Source organism: Cucurbita pepo, chromosome LG08 (assembly GCF_002806865.2).
Source record: "Cucurbita pepo subsp. pepo cultivar mu-cu-16 chromosome LG08, ASM280686v2, whole genome shotgun sequence".
Classification (NCBI taxonomy): Eukaryota; Viridiplantae; Streptophyta; class Magnoliopsida; order Cucurbitales; family Cucurbitaceae; genus Cucurbita; species Cucurbita pepo.
The window spans coordinates 4,157,090-4,177,369 of record NC_036645.1 but is presented as its reverse complement, the minus strand read 5'-3'; the positions used below and the strand labels follow the sequence as shown (position 1 = coordinate 4,177,369).

The 20,280-nt window shown below is 34.4% G+C and overlaps 3 protein-coding genes across 3 annotated transcripts; 2 read left to right on the top strand and 1 right to left on the bottom strand.

The window, feature by feature from the left end:
• Window positions 1–1,849: 1,849 nt before the first annotated feature.
• Window positions 1,850–2,648, top strand: LOC111801189. Its single transcript, XM_023685192.1, has 2 exons — window positions 1,850–2,046; window positions 2,294–2,648. The coding sequence occupies exons 1-2, from the start codon at window positions 1,883–1,885 to the stop codon at window positions 2,496–2,498; spliced, it is 369 nt and encodes a 122-aa protein (XP_023540960.1). The 5' UTR covers window positions 1,850–1,882; the 3' UTR covers window positions 2,499–2,648.
• Window positions 2,649–11,665: 9,017 nt separating this feature from the next.
• Window positions 11,666–14,949, top strand: LOC111800554. Its single transcript, XM_023684303.1, has 4 exons — window positions 11,666–12,013; window positions 14,095–14,253; window positions 14,326–14,434; window positions 14,525–14,949. Exons 1-4 carry the CDS (start codon window positions 11,690–11,692, stop codon window positions 14,719–14,721), a joined length of 789 nt encoding a protein of 262 aa, XP_023540071.1. The 5' UTR covers window positions 11,666–11,689; the 3' UTR covers window positions 14,722–14,949.
• Window positions 14,950–16,850: 1,901 nt separating this feature from the next.
• On the bottom strand, window positions 16,851–19,738 carry LOC111800339 (NADPH-dependent pterin aldehyde reductase-like). Its single transcript, XM_023683985.1, has 6 exons — window positions 19,476–19,738; window positions 19,322–19,391; window positions 19,050–19,243; window positions 17,659–17,831; window positions 17,501–17,574; window positions 16,851–17,077 (listed from the first exon to the last, which is right to left on the bottom strand). Exons 1-5 carry the CDS (start codon window positions 19,719–19,721, stop codon window positions 17,502–17,504), a joined length of 756 nt encoding a protein of 251 aa, XP_023539753.1. The 5' UTR covers window positions 19,722–19,738; the 3' UTR covers window positions 16,851–17,077; window position 17,501.
• Window positions 19,739–20,280: the final 542 nt, after the last annotated feature.

The window sequence follows — 20,280 nt, the reverse complement described above, 5'->3', positions numbered from 1 at the left end:
TTATTTTACTTTCTAACTTCTTCATTGAATTATGTTCGTGTCAATTAAATTTTATTTTGACGAAAAAAAAAAACAATATTTGTATGATTATTAATCTTTTTTATATCCAATTGGGGTTAAGTCAAGTTTTAGTTAAGCTTGTTAGATTCCTTCGAGTACAAGTGTGTCCATATACATCTTAGATACAAAGATCAAGATAGAAGCGTTCATATGACTCGGTAGTTCGACCAACTCAGATTATCTAACTCAAACTATAAACGTTGGATTGAGTTAGATTTTCTTTTCAGTTTGGGTTGGGTTAAATTTTTTGAAAAATTGAAAATTCAGTTTGGTTCGTGAGTTGACATTTTTTTTGGTCAAGTCAACGCGACCAACCGAAAAAAAAAAGTAATACATCCCAACTCTACCCTACTCTTAAAAAAGTTAAAGGATATTTAACGTTTGTAACATGTTAATGATGTATTGTAACTTGTAAATGTTTGATATTTCAACTTGATGAGATTTTAGTTATTAATATAACATGTATTTTTTAAAATACTTAAAATAATAACCCGACAATTCCATCCAACCCTTGGGTTAAGTTGTGAACTCTATTTGGGTTGTTCGAGTCTCCAATTCAACCAATCTAAAATTGTCGGTTAGTTCAAAATATTTTTCTAACCCAATTCAACCCACTAGTATACCCCTCAAGATTAAAATCACACCCTAACCAGTATCAAATATGTACATTAGTAATGAAAATTAATATTGCCATTTATGGCAAATTAGCTAGTATCAGCTAATTGCAATATATATATATATATATATATATATATATATATATANGGATATGAACAAATTAAAATTTTCATTTTAGGACAATAATAACTTTGGTAGATATTATTATTATATGCTAAAATGAATAAGTTGCTATTTTATTGTTTGTAATGAGAAAAGAAAATGCACATCATATAAATAATACGAACAACTATGTTTCAAAATTATAATCATATTAATATTTGACTAATATATAGTTTAATTGATTAAGACCGTACTAAAAAAAATAATCAAAGCATATATTTTGGATAAAAAAATCATATTGTAAATTTATGTTATAAGTGTGAGATTTTCAACCTTCGATCTTAAAAAAATAAACATACAAAACGGAACAAAGTGGACAATATCGACTAGCGGTGGGCTTAGACGGTTATATAAATGGTATCAAAGTTAGACACGGGGTGGATTGTGATATATTATTGTCAATCAATGACAAAACAAATACATTACCTAACGAGGGATAAAAACAGACGAACACAAGAGTTATTTATGGCAATTCATGCCATTACTCATCACACGACCTATCTAAATCAAGACACGGAAATGAAACACGAATATAACTAAAAAAAGAAGAAGAAAGAATTAGAGAAACAAAACATGATGATAGCTCAACTGATTTAAGCAGAGAAAGGAGGAGAGAAACACGTCAATATGAACATAGCTGAGCTGATTTAAACATGATATCTCCGAAGAAGGGATGAGAAGTACGAATGGTGATGGAATAAAACCGGAAAAGGAAATGAATAAAAGCGATAAGATAAGAAAGCAAATTAATTAATGGAGAATGGGATGATGCCTAAAGACAGACATAGCATGCAAGGGACAGACAGACACAAAAACCTTAAAACTTTATGACAAACAAACCTTAAACTGTTACATTGTGACCGCTTGTTGTTTCCATTTCAGCATTGGCTCAATTCTCCCAACAGTCGTAATCTTTCATTTTCTATAAATTCTTCTCAATCTCTTGCTTTTCCTCTTCAAAGTCCACAGTTTTTGCTTCTTCATTTTCTCTCCACAGACACACACACAGACACACACACCACACGCCACACACAGCCCTCAAATGGACTCCCTCCAGGGCTTTAATGGCGCTGATCATTTGAACCCTCAGGCCAAAGAATGGAACCCTCTTTTCGATTGCGCTCCCGAGGAAGATCGCTGCCTCTTTCTCACTTTCTCCAATGGAAACCCGCTCTCCGAACACCAAATTGTTAACTTCTTCACTCGGTACGCCCTTTTTCACCTTGAAACTATCGTATCTATTATTTCTTGTAGTGTTCTGTTCACCCGAGGGTGTTCTCTCGAGGTTTTTGTAAGGAGGGGTCGATAGAATTTGAGGGATTTTAAAAAGATTTGAACTTTTTAATAGATCTATCGACAAAATAGAGTTCTAGGGCGAACGAAAAACGAAGCTCTCGTTATTTCGATTTCGTTTCGTTATTGAATCTTCTTCGTTTTTAATTGATATAAACAGAAAATACGGGTCGTGCATCGAAAGGGTATACGTGCATTATCCGGACGGAGGGACTCAATTGCCATTGTTTGGGAAGGTGGTATTTGTTGCATCTTCAATACCAGCAATAATTCTAGGAGGAAAAGACGAAGCCAAGTTTTCGATTGAGAGCAAGACGTTATGGTGTAAGAGATACGAGGCTCGAAAAACTCGATTTAGAGTTTAGGGTTTAGGGTTCAGAGCCTCTACGACAAAGAAACTGAGAAGGGGCCGATTTGAACGTGTTTGGATCAACCTGATCTCGATCAAAATGTCGAAAGTTTGTTCATGGTTTGAAATGGAAGGGTAATGTCAGTTTCTTTGCTGAAATAAAGAGCAATTAATGAGGGTTTTGTGCTTGTGATCTTCATTTCTTCTATGTTCTTTGATTTTTTTTGGAACTCAAATGAATCAGATCCTCAATTGATGAACATTGCATTTAGAGAAACATCCAACCCAGAAATTAATGAGCTTTTTCCTTTAAGAGCAACCAAAATTTAAGGATCCTTCGTGTATAATCTCGATATTCATTACTCGTTCATAGAAAAAGATATATAAATGTACAAGAACGAGTTCAACCATTACCGGCCGAGGATCGAAGAATTGATTTTTATGATTATAATTGATATCTTATCTATTAAATTATGTTCGGGTTTACACAGTGATACATTCGTGAAAACCCCAGTCTCGAAATCTACAAAATTTTGACTCAATCTTTTTGCTATAAAAATTAATTATGATTAATTCAAAACATATTTTAAAGTAATTTTGAATACGACAAAATAATTTTAATAATTTCAAAAGTACTCTAAAATATAACTCAATTGACATAAATATGTAATCTCGATCACAAAGTTAGAGGTTCAAAGTCTTCATTCCATATACGTTGAATCGAAAAACGTGCAAAACAATATGTAGAATTTACTTACCTTATAAAATGCCAAACTTATACTTCACTTGGTTTAAATAATAATAATAATGATTTAAATTTAAATATTTTTATTTGTATCAAAATTGAAAAAATAAAATAAAATTCACCTTTGAAGTAATTGGTTAATTAATGGGTTGTTTGGTTGAAAGTTTTGAGGATAAATAATTAATATAATAATTAAATAAAATTTAATTATAAATGTTATATTTCAAAAATCAGTAACTAAATATATAAAAAGACATATAAAATATATAATTTAATTAATTATTTATTAAACTTGGTTAATAATGAATTAAGTAAATATTGCCAACTAATTACGGTTTTTCTTACGTATTGACTTTCAATTTTTTTAAATCTTTCTTAGTCATCTTATTCTAGGATTGCTCTCATTCAGATGTGATCTCGGTTCATTCATGAACTCCTCATTTACTCCGGTACAACATTTGAATGAGAGTGATCCTCTAGATAGGATGACCAAAAAAGACTTAACTCATAGGAATTTTATGGTTAAACATGCTTTGCTTTGAACAATTCTAGAAGGTATGTGAATAAGGACAAAACATGCTAGAAGGACTCGTGTTGGTCTATGGGGATAGTCTTCACTCTCAAGAAGCGAGCATGTGAGTGAGGACTAAACATGTTGGAAGGACTCGTGCTGGTCTGTAGGGATAGTCTCGCTCTTAAGAAGCAAGCATGTGAGTGAGGATAAAACATGTTGGAAGGACTCGTACTGGTCTGTAGGGATAGTCTTCGCTCCTAAGAAGCGAGCATGTGAGTGAGGATAAAACATGTTGGAAGGACTCGTGCTGGTCTGTAGGAATAGTCTTCGCTCTTAAGAAGCGGGCATGTGAGTGAGGATAAAACATGTTGGAAGGACTCGTGCTGGTTTGTGATAATAGTCTTCCCTCTTAAGAAGCGAGGATGTGAGTGAGGACAAAACATGTTAGAAGGACTCGTGTTGGTCTGTGGTGATAGTCTTCCCTATTAAGAAGCGAGGATGTGAGTGAGGACAAAACATGTTGGAAGGACTCGTGTTGGTGTGTGGGGATAATCTTCCCTCTTAAGAAGTGAGGAGTAGGTAACATGACAATATCGCAGAGGATGCAGGGGAATGTCAGAGCCATCAAGTGATATGGATTTTGAATCTTGAACATAGGGCGTGACAATTAAGAAGCGAGAAGTAGGTAACGTAACCATGTCATAGAGGATGCAGGAGAATGCCGAGATAGTTTACACTCTTAATAAGCGAGGAGTAGGTAACATGACAATGTCGCAGAGGATGCAAGGGAATGTCAGGGCCATCAAGTGACATGGATTTTAAATCTTGAACATAGGGCGTGACAATTAAGAAGCGAGAAGTAGGTAACGTAACCATGTCATAGAGGATGCAGGAGAATGTCGAGATAGTTTGCACTCTTAATAAGCGAGGAGTAGGTAACATGACAATGTCGCAGAGGATGCAAGGGAATGTCAGGGCCATCAAGTGACATGGATTTTAAATCTTGAACATAGGGCGTGACAATTAAGAAGCGAGAAGTAGGTAACGTAACCATGTCATAGAGGATGCAGGAGAATGTCGAGATAGTTTGCACTCTTAAGAAGCGAGGAGTAGGTAACATGACCATGTCGCAGGGGATGCAGGGGAATGTTGAGGCCACCAAGTGGTCAATCTAGATTTTGAATCTTGAACATAGAGTGTGACAATTAAGAAGCGAGAAGTAGGTAATGTGACCATGTCGCAAGGGATGCAAGAGAATGCTTGGATAGTCTCCACTCCTAAAAAGCAAGGAGTATGATAAGATAAGGAATCAATACAAGGGGACTAAGATTTGGATTACCTTGTTGATCGAATATCTCAAGGCAAGAACATTGTTTGAGATTCGAATCACTCCACAAGCAAGATCGTTCATGTCTAGCTTGAATGATTCTTGTTGATCAAATATCTCAACGCAAGAACACTTGCTTGAGATTCGAATCACTCCACAAGCAAGATTGATCATGTCGAGCTTGAATGATTCTACATGCAACCTAAACTACATACAATTGCAAAGAAACTTAGCCATTGGCTAAAGAAAAGCACAAATGCTTCTTTCTATATATTTTCCAAGTCTACCTTACAAATACAACATACATGGCTTTATATAGCCAACTATTAAAGGCATTCCAACAGTTGTAACATTCCTACTTAATGACCATAATTAGCCATTATGTAATTATAACCTAAAGTAAATAAAAACTCTTAAACTACATTAATGAAATACAATAACTCTAAATTGTAATCCACCCAAAATTTATCACAAGAAACTTCATTCTTCTTGGATGTGGCATGAATTGAAATATCTTTTGATGATTTCAACAATATTTTCTTCACATTTTCATTGGAGCATATTGTATGATTGATGTCTCTTGGTTCATATCAGAGTAGGTAACCTGACCATGTCGCAGGGGATGGAGGGAATGTTGGGGTCATCAAGTGGCCAATCTAGATTTTGAATCTTGAACCTACGACATGACAATTAAGAAGCGGGAAGTAGGTAACATGATCATGTCACAAGGAATGTAGGAGAATGTCGGGATAGTCTACACTCTTAAGAAGCAAAGAGTAGATATAACCATATCGCAGGGGATGCAAGAAAATGTCGAGATAATCAAGAATTTAGATTTTGAAGGCCACACTATTGTAAGGATAATTAAAGCTTTTGTAGTGGAAAAAAGATTGAAGACAAGAAAACCATTGAAAACACGAGTCAAGCTTACCTACCGTTCTTATCAAACAAAACCTTAAACCTCATGTGAATTCACTTCAAACTAATTTATTAAAAGAAACGAAAATTACAACTAATTACAAAAACAATCTGATCTTGAGTTACTAATAATTTTTCTTAAGTTATAAATTTGGTCATTATAAAATAATTAAAATTAGTAGGGGTGTACATCCAACCCGACAACCCAGACCAACCCAATCCAAACTATAAAGATTGGGTTGGGTTCATTTTTCTAAACCCAAACGAACTCGATTTGATTTCAGGTTCATGGCATAAAACCCTCGAGTTGACCCGAGTCAAATAAAAATATATAATATATTATTAAGAAGTTGACCGTAATGATAGGATTAATTTATGATACGTTTATTATTATTATTTAGGTTATACATACAGTGTTCAATTATTTTTATGTAAGATCGTATCCCAATAATTATAAATTGTGGATAAATAAAACTTTTTTTTAAAAATAATTTTTTTTAATCATCCGATAACCCAACCGAAAATAGTGGGTTGGGTTGGGTGAAAACTTCTGGGTTCTGTAAAAAAAAAAATCTCTCAACCCAACCAACTCAGACTATGTACACTCTTAATAATTAGTTACTGTGATTTTCGATATTAGAATGGTTCTTCAATAAAACTTTATAACTAATTGTTTTGAGATTTTTTAAAATCTTTAACGATTATATTAGGAGATTAGACTAAATTTGTAATTTAATCTAAATTTAGTTATGTATTTAAAGTCGCTCATTTTCGAAATTATACATGAATCAAGTTTTAGAACGTTATGAAAAGTCAAAAATAATATTATAATTTTTTTTTTTTTTTTTTTGAAAGAACGAGGATATTTTTATAAACAAATGACAAAGTTGTGGGGTGTTTTTTTTTTTATTTATATATATTTAGTGGCTTAATTTCCTAACGGTTTCCTCGTTTGATTATTTAATTAATTGAATTTTGTCCCCTTTTTTAAATTAATTTATTTATACCAACCCTACCATCGTTTAGAAGAAAAGGTCAAAATAATAATAATAATTTCAAAGTCTTCGGTATTTGGTTATTTATTTTATTTATTCATTTTTAAATAAAAATATGGTGTAAAATATTTAAAATCTTATAATTTTAGCTAATAACTTTCCGTTGGTTTATTCTTTGAATTTTTGAACCTACCATTATTTATTTCTAAACTTTATGTAGAAATTAAGTTTGCTTAGTGTTGTTTCCAAATTTCGGGTAAGGAAAATATACATAAATTTCATATGAAAATAACCGTAAATTTGTTTGATGAGAGAAGAATGTAATTTGTAAAAGAAAAGAAAACTGCACACTTGTAAAGTGCTCGTCACATTAGCTCGGACGATTTAGGAACAAGAAAGAGCTTACCTTTGAACATGTGGCTCAATGAGCATAGAGAGGGGTGTGTATCGAGCCTGTGGCAGGCACAGAACAACATGCACCTTGTCTGGTATCACAATCATACTTTTTTTTTGGGACGTTTGGAAGCGATTGTGCGGCACTCGCTCTCACCATTGAGTGAGTTACCAATTCCCATTTATGTTACATTCGACTGGATGATGTATACCCAAGCTTCGGCCTTGCTTCCAGAAGAAAGTTTTAGAAAATCGAGGTAGAAAGATTTTAGAAAGAGAATTCAAAAGCAATGTTACAAGTCAACAAGCAACAAAGACAACATAATGACTTAGATAGCATATAACTTCGGGTATGAAGAATTGATGACTAGTCGCATCCTCCTATAGTACATAATTCAGCCAAAACGTCATACTCTAAAGTTACAAGCTAATACAACAAGAAAGCAATAAGGGGGTCTTCAAGTCGCTGAGGGCCTTGACCTACTCTTTATCCATGTCTATCCGATCTACCTCAATGACGTGTACGAGAAAGTTGATTCATTGTTGCGCAAACGAGCATTTTTCTCTGTTCATGTCTAGTTGGTGTTCTCTCAACTTTTCGAAGACCAATCGCATGGTGTTGATGCCTCCCCATGGTAGAGCTATAAATCACTATATCATCCAAGTAAACTACCACAAATTTGTCAAGGTCTTCATGGAAAACTTGGTCCATTAACATACAAAACGTGATAGGAGTATTAGTGAGGCCAAAGGACATGACCATGAATTCGAACACGTCATTTTGAGCTTATCTCCTTCAACTATTTGAACTTGATAATATCCCGACTTTAAGCTGAGTTTTGAGAAGTATTTTACGCCATGTAGTCGATATTCTGAAACAAGTATGCACTTGTTATGATCATTTGAATATATATATATATATATATATATATAAAAGTTTAAATTATGTGTAGGGTACAAATTCGGAAAATTGTAGATTTTTTTTTTTTTTTTTTTTTTTNACACAAATCAACTAACCAATTTTATATGCTAACATAATATGATATAATATAATGTTGATTTTAGTTTCTAAAAAGTAGACACATTTTCTTTACTTTTATAATAAAATAAAATTTTTATGGAAAATGACCGTTATTTTAAAAGTATGTTTGGCCCACAGTTTTAATGGAGTGAGATTTAATCTATATTTAAATTTATAAAATAATATATAACGTGGAAATTTAAGTCAAGTATATAAGATTAAAAATAAATTCTATCAATATACTAAACATTTAATTATGCAAATATTTAAGTACGAACTAATATATATATATATATATATATATATTTTTAACGAGTGGTATATTTAAGTACAGGTTGACATATTTTTTGTCGGGTCAATCCAACCAACCAAACACTACTTCTAAGATTATTACGAATATTAAGAATATTTGATGTTAATGATGTGTTGTAACTCGTGAATGTTTGATCCTTATTTATTAATGTAATATATATTATGGATAAGTATGTTTTTTAAAATAATACAGAAAAATTATGGTTGTGAACTCTATTCGAATTGCTCGGGTCCACTTAACCACTTCAAACTAAAAGAATTTTAAAATTAAAAACAAAATATTGTAATAATATAGTATGATAATATTGGAAATTACTTGGAGAAATCATTGAGGTGATAAAGTCTAAAGATCCATAGACTTTTATTATTATTAATTTATTATTATTATTAAACAACCCTCGAATTATCTAACAAGTAAGCCAAATGACATCCGATACATTACATAAGCACCACGTACGTCATTTCAGCTTAAAATAATAATAATAATCAATAACTCTTGCGTCTAAATTTTATTTTAGTCTAAAAAAACAATAAATTATTTTAGCCATTTATTTCAATTTAATTGATAATCTTAGAAGGTAAAATAATATACTAATTACTGAAAGTATCATTTTTTGAAAATTTTAAACTAGAACCAAATAAAAATTATTGTATCACGGATTCTATTAATAAACGACGGATTTGAAGTATTAGAACTTAACTAGATTATTGAATAAAGTCGGGGTGCCCTCATCCATCACAATCTCTAGGGCGAGTTTAATAGGTACGAAGGAAATATCACTCCACTCTCAGTAAGTACGGGTCAGAAAGCTCCCCTAATGGTACCTAACAAGCTCCCTATCTTTAGGTCATTCTAGGCAGACTCTCCCCCAAATGCAACTGGAGCTCTCTCGATAATACCTCTTAGTGTACCATAGACTCACAATGTTGAAAATTATAAAGTATTTTCATTAATTATTTAATTTTTTTTATAATAATTTAGATTTTTTTTATTTGCAGCAATTGAGGGTATGAAAAATCAAAATTATTAGTATAATCTTGAACAGTTTGTGGTTTGAATACAAGAGAATCATGTTCAAGTAATACCTTTAATAGACTTATTTTGTAATTATTACAAGCAATTTAGTCTAACTCGGTCTTGCAGAGACATGTAAGTAGGAGTATCATATATAATGAATCTTTATAAGACTGTACATAAATATTTAATCTCTTTTTGTAAATTCGTTAATAAAAAAATTAATATTTCACATGATGATTATATGCGATTCAATCTTAATCTTGAGTGAGTTATGAATTCTACCTAGGAGGGTCTGTTCTTTGATTTGCATTGAATAATAGGTCCTATCGTCTTAATGGTTTGTGAAGAATTTAGTTTATAGTTTGATTATTATCAATTATCAATTTCTTATTTTATAGGGATGAAATTGATTAATTAAATAGTTTAATTAATTAATTTTGTAATATTAGATTTATAATTTAGTTGAAAAAATTGAAATATTCAAATAAATATTTAATATATTAAATATAAATGAGAAAATTTTTAAGTTTGAAAGGTTCGAATTAATCTTTATATAAGAGAGAATATATTTAAGTCAGCTCCTAATTAATCTTTAATATATTAGATTTATTATTAGAAAATTATATTTAATTGGGAGGGATCAAATTAGTATTTTATACCCTAAATATATTAAATATATATAAAAAAAATATTTAATTTAAAATATTAAAATATTAAATATATTATATTTATGGTATATGATAAATTAAATATTAAATTAGTTAATTGGTTCGAAAATTCAAATTAGTTAAATATATAAATAAGATATTAGATTTTAATGTATTATTTGAAAAAAAATTCTCTAAAACTTTAAACTTTCGTATAAATAAAACTCTAAAATTATACGAAGCCAATGAGAATTTCACAAGTTTTGGAGGTAAATTCTCTCTAGACAAAGAATTTTCCATCAACAATAATGTTAGGATGACAGTTTAATATTCTTTGATAAAAGAACGGAATCCTTATCAAGTTCAAACTCGAATATGGTACCCAAATTTTATATCTTTAGATCTTCTCCATAAGCTTCTCAATGGTACATCCGACATTGTTCGAGTTATTGTTCACGACAAACATTAATAATTTGGTTTTTCTAAGTCATTCCTTCTCCTTTTGAACGAGGAATCAAACATCGTCATCTTCATTTATGTATTGATGGAGAAGATTCATAGTTCTTCTTATATTTTTTCCCCTCATGTCCATGGCTGAATATTTCTAATTTTATATGTGACCTTTTAATTCATAATAAGTCAGCGTGCTCGGTGTCACAATCGTACTCTTGCAATATCAGGTTAACGATCGTGTGACACTTATTCTACTCCAGCAAACAAATCAACCGTAAAAAATCTAGACTTTGCAGATAGCGTTGGCGTTTTCTCGAGTCTCGAGTCATGTTTTAGAGAAGTATTTTAGAAAACATAAATAAATATGTTAGAAAATAATTTGAAAGAAAACTTTGTTATAAGCTAAAATCGATTAGGGGAGTCGTGTAGTACATTTTACTGACCATCAAAATAAATTAACTAACTACACAATTACACAATTAAATAGTTTAAAAGTTCAAAACTAATTTTATAATATTATTTATATTTAATTTATTTATTAAGTTTTTATTTACTCTCTTAGTAAATAAATAAACAGACATTTTATTAAAAATGAATATTTGTTTAAAAAAAAAAAAAAAACAAAAAAAAACTCCAACAGAAAATACAAGGAAACTTCACAGGGAGGGACCAAGTACCAATTTCGGTGGGACCCACTCTTGGAAATAAGAAAGAAAAAATTAATTTTTTTTTAATTTTATAAAACGGCGTTTGCAAAGTACGATTCATCATTACAACCTTTTCTTTCACGTCTTTTCCTTGCTAAAAAAAAAAAAAAAAAAAAAAAAAAAAAAAAAAAAAAAAAAAAAAAAANAAAAAAAAGAAATGAGCATCTCCGATATCGACGCCGTACCCAACGGCCACTCGGAGGCGCCGGAGTTTTACCAAAACGTAGTCGTTATGCGTCACGGCGATCGCTTCGACAACTTCGAACGCTCATGGACGGCCACCGCATCCCGCCCGTGGGACCCGCCCCTTTACAAGGACGGCCTGGTTCGAGCTTTCGATACGGGTCGGACTTTTCTCGACCTTCTCGGGTTTCCTTTTCACCGGGTTTTGGTTTCCCCTTTCCTCCGCTGCGTCCAGACCGCCGCCCAAGTCATCAAGGCCCTGTCTGACGGCGCCGACAGCAACCCTTCCAGTCCTAAGGTTAGGCAAATTTCCCGATACACAGGAAACCATCACATCAAATTGTGTTTTATTTTTGTTTATCGGTGGTTGACTTTTGTTTCTCCTCAAGTTATGGTTCTAGAAATTTACGAAATTGTTTGTGGGTTTTGAATGTTTGTTTGAGGGACTTGATGGGTCATTTCTCATTTGGCATTTTCGGACATGGCTTAATAACATTAACAACACTAATATGTTCTAATAAATAAGCTTCAAATTGAAGCCCATCTGGAATTGGGTGATAATTTGTCGTTTTGGAGGCCACCCAGTTCCAAACCTCTGCTATCTTCATTTTTCATTTTTAACTTAATATCTTTCAATTTTCATTGGTAACAGCCTAAGTCCGGATTGAAATTTAGCAAGTTCAAGCTCAACTTTCCATCCGGGGTTATATGGTCCTCGGTAGGCTTTCCCACCAGGTTTTAAAACGCCTCTCCTAGTAGGAGGTTTATACACTCTTATAAAAGAGTGATGTGTGATCTTACAATCCACTCCCCTTGAAGACCCAACGTCCTCGCTGACACTCGTTTCTCTCTTTCAATTGATGTGGATCTCACAACCCCCTTCAGGGCTCATTGTCTTTGTTGGCATACCGTTCGGTATCTAGCTAAAATATCAATTTTAACCGCCCCAATGTCCTCGCTAGCACACCCATCAGTGTCTAGCTTTGATACCATTTGTAACAGTCTAAGTCCACCATGAACAGATATTGTCATCTTTGAACTTTTCCTTTCTAGGCTTCCCCCAAAGTTTTAAAACGTACGCTAGGGATTAGAATTAGGAGAGGGGAATGACAGGTGGTTAAGAACTTATTTGAACATATAAAATCACTTTTCAAACACTTGAAAGGCTATTCCAAATTAGCCATTAATTTGATTTGCTTATCTGGTCAAAAAGGCATCATGGTTTAGTTTTTGATTAGGTGAAAAACCCAACTGGGATCGCCCACAATACAAATAGTCCTTGACATTGACAGATGAAGATGACATCTCCTTTGTTATATAGCTAGCCTGCAGTATTATTTGAAAAAAGCGTTGAAAAGTTCTTCTCAACTTTTCAAACCACAAGGATTTGTCTTTTGGTGCTCAAAAATTCATTTCAATACTTGCTAGCTGCTTCAAATGATCCTCTAATTGTCTTGCTTTTGAATGGTAAAACTTGTTGTGATCTGTTCAATGAGTTTAAAAGTCAAATTAGACGGTTAATGACGACTCTATGAAACGATCCAAGCCCACCGCTAGCAGATACTGTCCTCATTAGGTTTTCCCTTTCAAGCTTCCCCTCAAGGTTTCTAAAACACGTTTGCTAAGGAGANCCGTTAAGGAGAGGTTTCCACACTCTTATAAGGAATGATTTGTTATCATCTCCAACCAACGTGGGATCTCACAATCCACCCTTCTTGACTAGGGTGAGGTTTCCACACTCTCATAAGGAATGATTCGTTCCCTTCTCCAACCGATGTGGGATCTCACAATCCACCCNTTGCTAAGGAGAGGTTTCCACACTCTTATAAGGAATGATTTGTTCCCATCTCCAACCGACGTGGGATCTCACAATCCACCCTCCTTGACTAGGGTGAGGTTTCCACACTTTCATAAGGAATGTTTCGTTCCCTTCTCCAACCGATGTGGGATCTCACAATCCACCCTCCTTGGAGGCCCAGTGTCACGGTCATGCTTGTAAACGGCGATTGTGACACCCAACGTCTTTGTNTGTGTCATGGTCATGCTTGTAAACGGCGATTGTGACACCCAACGTCTTTGTTGGCACACCGCTCAGTGCCTGACTCTAATATTATTTATAACGGCTCAAGGCCACTACAAGTAGATATTGTCTTCCTTTCGGGCTTCCCCTCAAAATTTTTATAACGGAGGTTTTCACAGAAGTGGGACCTCAGAAATTAGTTTCACTTGCTTTTATTTTGTCTAATAAATGATATGAACATTAGAACAAGTCTTGAGCTGAAAAGTATGACTTCAAAGTTGATTTCAGAATATGCACAAGTTTCTTTTTGTACAGTTAATCATTCAAATGCTGAATTTTGAGTTGGGATATCACTATAGGTTTCAATAGAGTATGGACTGTGTGAGATGCTAACCAATGAAGCAATCAGGCCTAATGTTGAACCAAAGGATAGGAACTGGGATTTCAATATCCCTCAGCTTGAAGCCATTTTACCCGTCGGGACGGTTGACCATTCTATAGAACGTGTCTATAAAGAGGTACGTAAACAAAATCGTTATCAAACGAAGCTTCAACCCGTTTAAGTAAACAATGTTTCTCGAAAACTTCAGATGCTTCCATGGGAAGGATCAGCAGCAGTTACTCATCGTCGGTACGTCCAACTATTCCATACGCTTGCCGATAAATACCCGACGGAGAACTTGCTACTTGTCACACATGGTAAGTAGTATTTTCAGTTGCTGCCATAACTTGTCCGTCGTCCTTATAGATTGCGCTTATGATGTTGTTTGTTCATCGGTGTGTTTTTAGGCGAAGCGGTTGGAGTTGCAGTTTCGACGTTCATGGAAGATGTACTAGTATACGGAGTCGAGTACTGTGCATTTGTTCAGCTGCAAAGGCCTGTTTTTCGGAGAGGCGATTCGTATGTGTTCGGAAAATTTGAGGTGAAACTAAGAGATGATGGAAAAGATGGAATCAAACACATGCCAAAGCCAGAAAAAGAATGAGATCATGATCATATGTTTCATTGGGAATAAACTGCCAGACTCTTTCTATTATTTGCTTATGCTTTGATTCTGTGATGCATTGGATGATTAAGATCTCTCTGTTTTTTTGTGTTTCTTTGAATAAATGAGTCTGGATTGTTGATTTTGTTATGAACAGTGATGATATGATACTGATTATTGTGAAGGAGAGTAAAAGAAAGTGATATGATACTCTCATTATTTCCCAAATGCTTATGTTCTTAGTTCATGTTAGTGTAACAATTGGCTTTGGCAGTGATAGCAGATTCTAGTAGAGCTATAGGTGAGGCATTATTGCAATGAGACTTAATATGATGTAGCATTTGAACGAACGAGTACGATTGCCTCATGTACAGATTCATTGCCTTGTTGATTGAATATTTCAAGTTAACTTAACTTGTTTGAGATTTGAATCACTCTACTAGAACGATGGATTGAGTTATGTTTTGTGAGATTCCACGTCGGTTGGAGAAGGAAACAAAGTGTTTCTTATAAGGGTGTGGAAACCTCTCTCTCGTAGACGCATTTTAAAACCTTGAAGGGAAAGCCCAAAAAGTATAATATCTGCTAACTGTGAGTTTGGGCTATTACAATTGTTATTAGAGTAAGATACCAAGCAGTGTGCCAGAAAGGACATTGGGCCCCAAGAGGAATGGATTGTGAGATCTCACATCGGTTTAGAGTTTAGGGCTTTAATCATATACGTAGGTTTTAAAAAGAAAATTTTGCCATATACATAGGTTTTAAAAAGAAAATTTTGTCATATTTTTTATAAGTCTCATGTCTTTACGTAGCGATTTGTGGCTCGAGTCTCTCGAAAAGCAAAACATTATACTTGGGCTTTACTTTCTTTTTCATGTTCAATTGAATGCACAGTGTCACAACCATGATATGAAACCAGTATGTTGTGACCTCCACCCATAAATCGATAAGGTGGTGACCCTTAAATGGCGTTGATCCAACCATGTAAGGGCAGAGGCAGACAAGTGTCATCAGGGGATCGAGGAGGACGGTGCACCACCCAACACACTAAGAAGAGTGCATTAAAGCCAAGTTGAGGCGTAAGTGTTAGGTTAGAGAGAACGAGGCAACACAATTGTTGAAGACAAGTTCGGAGAGAGCCTGGTAGAACATCTGACCATAACCTCAAAAGTCAAGATTTCAATGTGAGTTTCAACATGTGGCTTTGGAGTTAAGTCCATCTATATGAAAGTTGAAAGCTCACTAAATTTGGTGTCAATCATACACCCTACAGACGCTTCATAGGACTGTATGATCGCTAACCAAAATTACGTCTACTCTAGAAAGATTAGAAATGCCTCAAAATGTACTATAGAGGAGACATGGTGTCAGCTCTCCACCACCCTAGCTCATGTGTCGGAGGTTAGTATATGCACCCACTATTTGGTACAGAGTCCGTAAATGACATGACATGAACACGGGAGAGTTCAAGTCCCAATGAGAACCAGAATGGATGGATGTTCGAGATATCCTAATGAGATGAACAACACATGGATTAGTACTGTAAACATATTTGAGCAAGCCAAGAGGGTCGAGTTGTCCCAAGATATGGGATGACATCTTAATGCATGGGCCATGTTATAAGGAACCAAGATGATGACTGAGATGCGAGGTTGCACATGAGAGATATTGGCTTAGAGTGGAGGCAAGGTCGAGCTGAATGACTTGGCCTAGTGTAAGGGCAAGTCGACTAGAGTCATAAACGATTGAACATGCACGCACAAATGACATGTGTGGCCGAACAAGCTTGAATTCCGCCCGAGTTGTGTTTGGTTGGGAAAGGAGAACCTCGCCTAAGGTTCAATGAAGTCATGAAGACGGTCAAAGAATGTGAATAAGGCATAAGTTCTCCTTAAGGCTTATCATGAGCATGTCAAGATCATAATGTTGCACGGTTGAAAATATACAACCATGACACATAGTACTTCTCTACACACGAATCAAGCATGTGAACATAACGAACTAGATATACTCCTTAACGTACTCCCTAGGTCAAATGATGAGCTAGCATTCTCACAATGTCGAAACTAATGGAAAGGAAAGGAACGTATAATAATTTAATACTACTTTCATACTTATCATGACATAAATTTCTCATGAGACGTACATATATATTCCTAGTTTTTCATTCATATTTTTAATACATGATACATGAAGGTGTCTCACATGTCATAAGCTAATCATAATCAAAGTATATGTTTCACAAACTTATTAAGAACACAATTTAGAAATATAAAATTTGGCAATAATGTTCTTTAAGAGATCTTTATTTCTGCAAATTCTTCCTCAAAACACAAGTTCATCACTCAAGCTCCACCTGCACTTGAAAAAAACAATCCACCATCACTTTTAAATCTATCTTCCAAACTCTATTCCATGTTATAATAGTTCCCGTCATTACACTCGCATGTTCTTACATTTAACTTTAATAATGAATCACTTGATGAGTATTTTTTAAATACTCAAGCCACGTGCTACTTCTATTTCAAGTTAAAGCAAAACATTCCTATACGGCTAACGACAACATTGCAACTCGAGACCATGACACATGCATAGGGTAGTCTTTTGTTATGTCATTTTTAAAGGTGTTTTCAAAATACGCAAGTCCATAATTGTGTTTTAGGATGAAGGTGATCTTTTATGAAAGTTTAAATGAAGTATTTCCGCATTCAACGTTCATGATATGTATACAGTTACAATTTTAAATTAAGTAAAAGTTATTACACATGCTATAATTTACCTCATTCAACCGTGAGAGACGCTCCATTATCCTTAGATGTAAAACTAAGGATCATTGTGCTCGCCTTTACTACCCTGATACATTCATCAACATCTAAGCACTTAGACATAGAACACAATAATTTTTCAAGAACAAGGAGTGAAGAACTGATATGTTACCATTCTTCAGGATTTTGGTAGTCAGCTGCTGAATCGCCAAAGCAAAAGGCAAGCATGTCTGTGTTCACAATACCAGGATCAAGTGCTATAATAGCCATTCCTTTAGGCAGCTCCAAAGCTATGGATTTGGTCAAGCCCTCAATTGCCCAGTTAGAGGCACTATAGGGAGAAAACTGTTGGATATGGCCCACGATCAAAATATATCAAAGCAAATAAAAGAAGCAAGAAGAAGAACTTGAGGGGACGAGCTTTTGGAACAAAGAAACCTTAAGCACTTAGTTTTTTAATTCTCTTTGTTGGTGTTATAAAAAGAGCATACGGTATAAGTTAGTCTATTGACAATTCTCTTAAGGTTACTCCATACGTTAGTAACTTATTCTACTAAGTCTACTAAAAATTCTCCTAAAGTTACGGTATAAGTTAGTAACTTGTTCTACTAAGTCTACTAACAATTCTCGTAAAGTTGTTTTACTGAGTGTAGTAACAATTCTCCTAGAGTTACTCTATAACTTAGTAACTTTTGTTACTAAGTCACTAACCATTCTCCTAAAGTGTAGATATTATGAGTTAATAATTTGTTCTACTAGCTCCCAAAACTACTTGGATCAGCATAAACTTGGCTTTAAACCCATTTTATACTTGTGAAAAATCTACAAATTTTGGGTACCTACCATGGGAGCACCATCTCTTCCCCACATGGAAGAGAAGTTGACAATAATTCCTTTTCCTCCTTGGATCATGAGAGGAATGAAATGCCGAAGAACATTGGCTGTCCCTTTTACATTCGTATCAATCACACAATCAAACACATGTTGAGGAATCTCCCAAAACTTGGAGTTTTCATTAATCACAGCGGCGTTGTTTACTGAAACAAGAATAGATTTGTACTTAAATATGGGAATGAAGTATCAAAGTCCCTTTGAAAAAGAAGAACATGGAATACCAAGGATATCAGGAACAAGANCGAGCTTTTGGAACAAAGAAACCTTAAGCACTTAGTTTTTTAATTCTCTTTGTTGGTGTTATAAAAAGAGCATACGGTATAAGTTAGTCTATTGACAATTCTCTTAAGGTTACTCCATACGTTAGTAACTTATTCTACTAAGTCTACTAAAAATTCTCCTAAAGTTACGGTATAAGTTAGTAACTTGTTCTACTAAGTCTACTAACAATTCTCGTAAAGTTGTTTTACTGAGTGTAGTAACAATTCTCCTAGAGTTACTCTATAACTTAGTAACTTTTGTTACTAAGTCACTAACCATTCTCCTAAAGTGTAGATATTATGAGTTAATAATTTGTTCTACTAGCTCCCAAAACTACTTGGATCAGCATAAACTTGGCTTTAAACCCATTTTATACTTGTGAAAAATCTACAAATTTTGGGTACCTACCATGGGAGCACCATCTCTTCCCCACATGGAAGAGAAGTTGACAATAATTCCTTTTCCTCCTTGGATCATGAGAGGAATGAAATGCCGAAGAACATTGGCTGTCCCTTTTACATTCGTATCAATCACACAATCAAACACATGTTGAGGAATCTCCCAAAACTTGGAGTTTTCATTAATCACAGCGGCGTTGTTTACTGAAACAAGAATAGATTTGTACTTAAATATGGGAATGAAGTATCAAAGTCCCTTTGAAAAAGAAGAACATGGAATACCAAGGATATCAGGAACAAGATCTCTCTCCAAGACAGCCTTAAATAGCTCCTCAACGCTACCATTTGAGGCCTACAAAAAGAGTCCAATTTTGAAGGTGAAATAAAACGTGGGTTTATGGAAACAAATGAAAAGGAAAAGGAAAAGGAAACCAACCACGTCGGTGATTTGGAGTAAGTGGGTGTGAGAAGAGGAAGGGGAGAGTGCGGCGAGTTCCTTTTGAAGAGAGTGAAGGGCGTTGGGAGTACGAGCGCAGCCAATGATAGTGTGGCCGCGCTTTGCCAATGATAGCGCTAAGGCTCGCCCTAACCCTCTGCTCACCCCTGTGATCAGAACTGTGAGGGCTTCAAATTCGTCGCCTTTGTCCATACTTGTTCCTCCCAGATGGTGAAGCGATCCCATTTTTTGATCTGAAAGTATGAGATTTGTAAGTTTTTTTTTTTTTTTTTTTTTTTTTTTTTTTTTTTTTTTTTTTTTTTTTTTNTTTTTTGTTTGTTTGTTGTTATTGATAAGGTTGTGAGATGTTGGGGTTAGAGGCTGCGTTATGACCACGAGGAGAGACAGGAAGTCCAAGTGAACGGACGTATCCTAACTAGTGGGACCTACTTTTTATGACCGTTATTTGGATTTTATTCTTTTTTAGTAAGATTTGATATAGTATTTGTCTAGATAAGATCCATGGTGGGTGCAACTTAATCTTTATGATTCTTACATGACCCCTATTTATTTATTTATTTATTTATTTTATTTTTTTTGTAGGGTACTTCTCTCTCCACACGCTTGTGACTAGGAGACCTAAACTTCATGATACTCTTCTACATGCAATTCACGCACGTACACATGAACCCCTAGGCCTGACCGTGGGATAGGGTTGGATCATAATGTTTCTCTACCTATGGTGTATGATTTGTGGAACCTAGTTTTCATGACTGTTGCATGAACCCTACTTTTAGGGTACTTC

What these genes read in the sequence shown, in the direction of transcription:
- LOC111801189 (XM_023685192.1), top strand. Translation starts at nt 1,883, where the DNA reads ATGGACTCCCTCCAGGGCTTTAATGGCGCTGATCATTTGAACCCTCAG. An exon ending in ATTGTTAACTTCTTCACTCG is followed by an intron (nt 2,047 to 2,293) that starts GTACGCCCTTTT and finishes TGATATAAACAG; the next exon opens with AAAATACGGGTCGTGCATCG.
- LOC111800554 (XM_023684303.1), top strand. Translation starts at nt 11,690, where the DNA reads ATGAGCATCTCCGATATCGACGCCGTACCCAACGGCCACTCGGAGGCG. An exon ending in GCAACCCTTCCAGTCCTAAG is followed by an intron (nt 12,014 to 14,094) that starts GTTAGGCAAATT and finishes ATATCACTATAG; the next exon opens with GTTTCAATAGAGTATGGACT. An exon ending in CTTGCTACTTGTCACACATG is followed by an intron (nt 14,435 to 14,524) that starts GTAAGTAGTATT and finishes GTGTGTTTTTAG; the next exon opens with GCGAAGCGGTTGGAGTTGCA.
- LOC111800339 (XM_023683985.1), bottom strand. Translation starts at nt 19,721, where the DNA reads ATGGGATCGCTTCACCATCTGGGAGGAACAAGTATGGACAAAGGCGAC. An exon ending in TACTCCAAATCACCGACGTG is followed by an intron (nt 19,392 to 19,475) that starts GTTGGTTTCCTT and finishes CTCTTTTTGTAG; the next exon opens with GCCTCAAATGGTAGCGTTGA. An exon ending in TCTTGTTCCTGATATCCTTG is followed by an intron (nt 19,244 to 19,321) that starts GTATTCCATGTT and finishes TTCTTGTTTCAG; the next exon opens with TAAACAACGCCGCTGTGATT.